The sequence below is a fragment of the Protobothrops mucrosquamatus genome, unplaced genomic scaffold (genome assembly GCF_001527695.2).
Source record: "Protobothrops mucrosquamatus isolate PMUCROS unplaced genomic scaffold, P.Mucros_1.0 scaffold6345, whole genome shotgun sequence".
NCBI classification, from domain to species: domain Eukaryota; kingdom Metazoa; phylum Chordata; class Lepidosauria; order Squamata; family Viperidae; genus Protobothrops; species Protobothrops mucrosquamatus.
Genome location: NW_015392172.1, coordinates 13,259 through 19,797, shown reverse-complemented (window position 1 = coordinate 19,797; position 6,539 = coordinate 13,259). Strand labels below are relative to the sequence as shown.

Here is a 6,539-nt window from a genome sequence, read left to right as displayed (position 1 = left end):
GGACTAAAAGTACTGCACAATGACAACACTGTTCCTGAGTGGGCAGGTTCTGTCCATCAATAGTTGTAGAGGAGAGGGGTTCAATTCATTATGGGGAATTCTAGGGTTCAGCTTTCCCTTCATCCCATTTGAAATCTGCATGAAGCCAGTGGGAAATGGCAAATGCAGTGGAAGTCCGAAAGGATTATATGTGGAGAAATTAACCTGGATTCAACCCAAGCCAAGAGCAAGTGGTTATTAATTCAGCAGCTGGCTGACCATGGTCTTGTATCAATTCTGATTTTCAATAGAACAACGTTCTATGTGGGACTAGGAGCTTCCCTGGACTCACAGCTCTACCAGGGGAAATTGGGTTCAGGAGGGAACATCTGTGGCCACAGAACAAAGCTCTTCAAGATGAATAGTATGTCAAAAAGTGCACTGAATTATTAATAAAATTATTGCACTCACCTAGCTTTTATTTGGCTTTTCTTAGCAGCAGCCTCACTAGCTGTCAAGGGCTCAGGAAGAGTTGAAGGGAGAGGAGAATTCTTGGAAAAATAAGTGAGCGTGTGTTATTAATAGCTTTTCTGGGAAATAAAGATAGCAACAGAAAAGTTCTGTATCATACCAGCTTGAACATAATCATATTGCATACCAACGGTAAACAAAAAAGCCCATATAGGATATAATCTGTTCATATGTATCCTGGAAGAGGATAAAATTGGTGACATTACGAACAAAAATACTCCATTGATTGTAACATTCACATCCATTTATTTTCAGAAATCCTAGGTATCCGAGAGGAATTCTGGGAGTTGAAGTCCACAAGTCATAAAAGGGCCAAGTTGGAAGACCCCTGCTATACAGCATAGTGAAAATCCCCAGCCATCCCCACTGCTCTTTACTCCACAGGTTCTGCTATGCCTAGCTGACCTTCCCCAGCTTCCTTCCATTGCTTTGGGCCATGCCACGCTTTCTTTCCAAAGCTGCTTTCACTGTTCTCCAAATAACACGTGCCATTTGCAATGTTTTGAAAAAACCTTCAGCAAACCTTTTGAGGCTTTCCAAGGGATTGTGAGAAGGCCACGCCCGCTGTTTTCCAAAATTGCACACGCCGTTCTCATGATGCTTTGGAAAGCTTTCACAAACTTTCCGCGGCCTTTCGAAGCATTGTTAAGAACTGGCCTGGGCAATCTGTGGAGAATTGTGGGTGCAGGAGGTTTTAGGAGGTCTCAGGAACCTTCTGAAGTATCACCAAGAACAGTATGCACTATTTGAAGAACAGCACAAGCAGATTTGGGAAGACGTCTTGGTGTGGTTACCAGCTGCCTCGCACAAGGAGAGGCCAGATACACCTCGTTAACGGTGGAAAGGAGATGGTGAAGGTCACCGGAGAGCAATAGGGCTTGCAGAGTGCAGGACAATAGAGGTGGCTTTATGATCCCATTGCTTAGTGACAGAAATTCTAGTCCCAATTTACCGTTGTAATTCAAAGACCACCTGTATTCTGCATTTTTAACTTTGTTTTTGTTGTAAGAAACGAGGCCAGGTGAATAGCTCTTAACTTGGTCAATTATTTAAGGACACTAGCATATCTTGGAAATGAGGCCAGGAAGTAATATGTCAAGGGCATTAAAAATGCATATCATATCTGCTATGATCGATACAAAGCATACATTACCTTATTAACTTTTAAAAATAAGCTCTTGTCAATACTAAATTCGTTAAAAGATATGGGTTTTTTTCTCCAACAGGGAAAGATGAATTAATATTTTTTAGGAGTAAACCTGATTGCCACTCCTACTTATTATTCTAAACAAGATTTATACTGTTGTCAAAACAGGCTCAAATACAGATCTACTTACATTCATGTTTAAAATGGGACAATCCTTTTTGGCAAGTTTAAAGGCAAAGTAAGATACTTGAAAGATATCAGGTCGTCGCTCTTGATCTGGTTCAAGCATGTATCCTGTTGATGACAGCAAATTAAATTATTAACCTAAAGGTAAGAAGTCATTAAGGCAACCGAGTTTATTAAGAGTGAATAAAGTGATTTTATAATTACCTCGGAGTTCTGATTACATTATTTTCTACATACAAGAGTCAGGTATGGCTGTTAGAGAATAGAGTGACTGGATTAATTCCTCTTAATTGTCGTTACATTATGTTATGGAATATTCTTACATTCATCCATAAATCACACTATGAACTTTGTACCTGTTTTATCTAGCAACAAAGCTACAGGGTTTTTTTCTTTTTAAATTAGATTTGGCTAATTTCATGCCTTCATAACATAACAGCTAAATTATTCTAAACTGCTTTAAAAAAATATCTTAATCATCATTTTGCACCACTGTAAATTATCTTTCAGGCCAATTTTAACTTCCCATACCCTTAAACTACCAGGTCTAGGTATTCTTGAATGCCATATTTCCTATTGTATCATTCTCAGGCAAATAAAACACCACATCAATTCTACCTGGAAAATTACCACAATGTACATTTGATGACTGCATGATAATAAAGCAATTTTCCCTGAGATTCTTTACTTCTTAACCCTATTATTTTTTAGATTCTGAAAAGAGTCTCATCTTTACTGGATTAAGGATTAAGCTACAGACAATCAAAAAATTTAGCATCATTTCCTGTATAAGCACTCTAGTAGGTGAATATTTTTTTAGTTTGAAAGCAAAGTGAGCCTATACAAAAATGAAGTATCACTTTTCATACATTTGTATTTTTTCAATTTATAAATTAATGCCATTTTTTAAAAAAAAGAAAAATGGCTTGATAAGGACCTGAGAACTTCCTAAACGTTATTTTATGGGTGGATATCAATGACACACAAAAGATTACACTAACTAAGCTGTTGTTCAGAATTAGCAATGCTGTCCGAAAAGGTCAAAATAAATTTAGAGAACCAAAAGAACGCTCCTATTCCAACATAGCTAAAATTACAAATCTGTAAAATAAAAAATTCTATTTATATTTGCAACAATAACTTTCCCTAGAAAAGGAGGGGGGAAAGAGAAAAGAAGGTATTAATAGGAATCAGAAGTCTGATTATACACAAATAGCTGCTGAAATCTAAGTATAACAACTTAGAATGCTCATGTAAAGATAAGAATGAAGGGGGTAGAGCAGGAAGTTGGGAAACAGACTGATATAATAAGACCTGCTAGCTTTGAATAAGTATCCTGAATATAAATAAAAGCACATCTTAAGTTTAGCACCCCCTCCACAGAAATGCTGAAGAAAGGAAACTGGATATTTTTCTCTTCCTATTCTATTTTTCAGAACCATCTGCTTCACTATTACAACTATATCTATATCTATATCTCTATATCTTTCTATCTCTATCTCTCTATCTCTATATCTATCCATCTATCCATCCATCCACCCATCCATCTCTCTATCAATACACACACACACACTCCATATATACAAACATATTCCAGTATATACCTGAACTGCATCCCAGAATATTGGAACATACGTACGTACATACATACATACATACATACATACATATAAAATAAGACAATATAAAGTAGTTAATAATAAAGACAGGAAAGAGCAAGTCTTGATTTTTTTTATAAAAATAACCCCCTATGTATCAATTGTAATCAAAAAAAGATAATGTATTTTTGGTGGGGGAAAAAACCCTCCTAAAATGTACATAAAACTCATTTTTCAAAATATTATTCCAATTCATAAATAATGGTATTTACTCCAATATTTTTATAATATTACAATATATATTATTTCTTTGGCTACATTGGAAATAAGTGTGTAATGAAAATATGCAATAACCAAGGGAATCAGTTTTGGTTATGCCTACATGTAGCAATTTTAGTTTCACATAAAACATTTTAGTTAGTAAAGCGTACCAGTTACTTACTTATCAAACAATGCACACTGTGAGAATAACGCGAATTGTCTGGGATGGTGAAGCTTCCATCACAAATAGCAACTTGACTCTCACCAAAGGGAAGTGTGAAAAAACAAAGTTTATACAGCAAGCAGCCAAGGGCCTGTTTAAAAAAAAGCACATTGTTATAGTAGTAACCGAACTATAAAAACAGCAGACCCTTATTTTAAAAGTTGCAATAAGTTTTGTTACCACAATTTCATATTGTTTGAACAACTGCTAGTTATAATAATAAAACCGTAATTTAGATCATTTAGTACTATTTAGCAGCAACATTCCTAAACTATAATTCTACCAAATTTGCACTGCTCATTTTAAAAATACTTTTTTTTATTTTTTTGCTGCTTGTGGCATTATGAAAATTTATTCTGATGATCATTTATTTCACCTCCACACCTTCACAATACAATTATCCTAGTAATAGTGCTTTTGTGGTAAATGGCTTCCAAATGTAATGGATGAAATCCAATCAATTGTATCTATAACTTTAGTCACTAGAACAGTGGTGGCGAACCTATGGCACGGGGTGCCAGAGGCGGCACTCAGAGCCCTGTCTGTGGGCACGCATGCCGTTGCCCCAGTCCTAGGCCTTCAGCTGGGTTTTATAAAACCTTTTCGCTTTAGGCCTCCACCGCCATGTGCAAAAAAAAAAAAAAAAGGTTCAATCAGTCAATTTCAACTTCTCGCGGGGAAAAAAAAGTTCTTGCAAAGTTGGAATTGATTGATTGAACTTTTTAGTCCCACCCAGTCTGCCGTTACTACTGCAGCCATGCCCACCCAATGGGCCACGCCCACCCAATGGGCCACGCCCACCCAATGCCACACACCCCCAGCACTCGACGATGCATAAGTGGGTTTTGGGTTGCAGTTTGGGCACTCAGTCTCTAAAAGGTTCACCATCACTGCACTAGAACAAAAAAAAAACCCAAAATAAATGTGATTCTTTTCGAATTAAGTTCTACATTGAATTTAGCAGATTAAAAACATCACCCATTTCATTTTTTTATAAATTGTATAGATATGAGTTGAATTCAGACACTTATATGCAGTAGACTCAGTGAAATTAAGAAAGATTACAATAAACCTGGCTACTTTTGGATTCCTTGGAAATACTGATCTAGTCAGCACCTTTCTTATTAATTCTTACAAAACAGTTTATCTTACCCAGATATCTGCCTTGGTTGTAATTGTTTTCCCTCCATAAAGATTGATCATTTCAGGAGCTCTATATGACAATGTGGTATACCTTAAGGCAAATAATTTAGAATAAAAGTTAATCAAACACAAATATGACTATGGTGACCTGTTTTACAAACCCAAACTATACAGCTATTGCACTAATAAATGTACTTTGAGGTGGGGTATTAATTTTATATTTAAAAAAATTATGGCACTCTTGAGATACCACATTTTTCTCAGGATATTTTATGACAATAATATTGCCAGGCATATTATTTTTTTAAATACTTACTAGGAAAAAAGGAATCCTCAGAATGCAAGAAAACAACTACATTAGAATAACAAATGGGAAAACCCCTAACTTTCTATCTGTTAAAATAAGAATGTTTTTTTTTATCAGAGCAATGCTGGAATGGTAGAATAACTTTGCATAATTCTAATTTCAGATATCCACAGTTGATAACAAAAAATCAGATCTGGATATGCACATAAAAGCTCTTGATTACTGATGGTCTGGGCTTAGTTTTTTGCTTTTTAGGGATGTGCACAATAGCAAAGAGTAAACGCACTCCGCATGGACAGCAGAAAGAAAAAGATGGCAAAGGTCAGCTGGGGGGAGCAGGAATGGCGGGGGCGGGGGTCACAGAAAGCAGGGTGGCCAAAGGGGATGGGGGAGAGAGGTAGGTTGAGGGGGGTGTTGAAATGCATGCTGGAATTGCAAATGCAGACAGGCAGCCAAGCATCTGAATTTTGATCGCGGAGTGCTAAAGTGGCTGTAACTTTGAAAAATAAGTAGTTGTTTAGCACCACTGTAACTTCAAATGGTGATTGAATGAAGGGTCATTAAATGACCCTAGAACACATTTCTAAATGTAGACAATGATCCAATTAAAGAACTGAGCCTTTGGACACATTATTTCTTGTTAAAATGTTTTGTGATAATAAAGCAGGCACTGAGATTTCCAAACATTTTGCCACTGTTAGGATGCCGAGAGCTATCGATGGGCGACTTACTTTTTAATTTCTTCTTCAACTCCACTGACTCCATCTTTCTGAGGATTAAGGAATTTATTAGTGGCACTGCCGAAGTCACAGAGGACGTAGTTCCCACTGTCGTTCAATAAAAGGTTTTCAACCTAAAAGAAAACAAGCATCGATTTACAAACATCGATAAACACAGACACTGAATGTAGTTCTAATCATTTTCAAGCACTTTCACTTACCCGTTTTGAGTTATGATAATAATAATAATAATAATAATAATAATAATAATAATAATAATAATAATAATAATAATAATAATAGTAGTAGTAAAGTTGGAAGGGACCTTGAAGGTCATCTAGTCCAACCCCCTGCTCAGGCAGGAAACCCTATACCATTTCGGACAAATGGCTGTCCAGTTTCTTCTTAAAAACTTCCAGTGTTGGAGCATTCACCGCTTCTGGAG

At 36.3% G+C, this 6,539-nt stretch overlaps 1 protein-coding gene across 1 annotated transcript; it reads right to left on the bottom strand.

The window, feature by feature from the left end:
- Positions 1 to 7: 7 nt before the first annotated feature.
- LOC107300192 (BMP-2-inducible protein kinase-like) lies at positions 8 to 5,170 on the bottom strand. The gene is made up of 4 exons (XM_015829532.1): positions 5,078 to 5,170; positions 3,884 to 4,016; positions 1,848 to 1,951; positions 8 to 530 (listed from the first exon to the last, which is right to left on the bottom strand). Exons 1-4 carry the CDS (start codon positions 5,126 to 5,128, stop codon positions 447 to 449), a joined length of 372 nt encoding a protein of 123 aa, XP_015685018.1. The 5' UTR covers positions 5,129 to 5,170; the 3' UTR covers positions 8 to 446.
- Positions 5,171 to 6,539: the final 1,369 nt, after the last annotated feature.

Excerpts from the sequence above, each read along its gene's own strand:
- LOC107300192 (XM_015829532.1), bottom strand. The coding sequence starts at position 5,128 with ATGATCAATCTTTATGGAGGGAAAACAATTACAACCAAGGCAGATATC. Across the intron at positions 4,017-5,077 it reads CAACCAAGGCAGATATCTGG|GCCCTTGGCTGCTTGCTGTA; the intron begins GTAAGATAAACT and ends TTTTTTAAACAG. Across the intron at positions 531-1,847 it reads GTCCCATTTTAAACATGAAT|AATTCTCCTCTCCCTTCAAC; the intron begins GTAAGTAGATCT and ends TATTTTTCCAAG.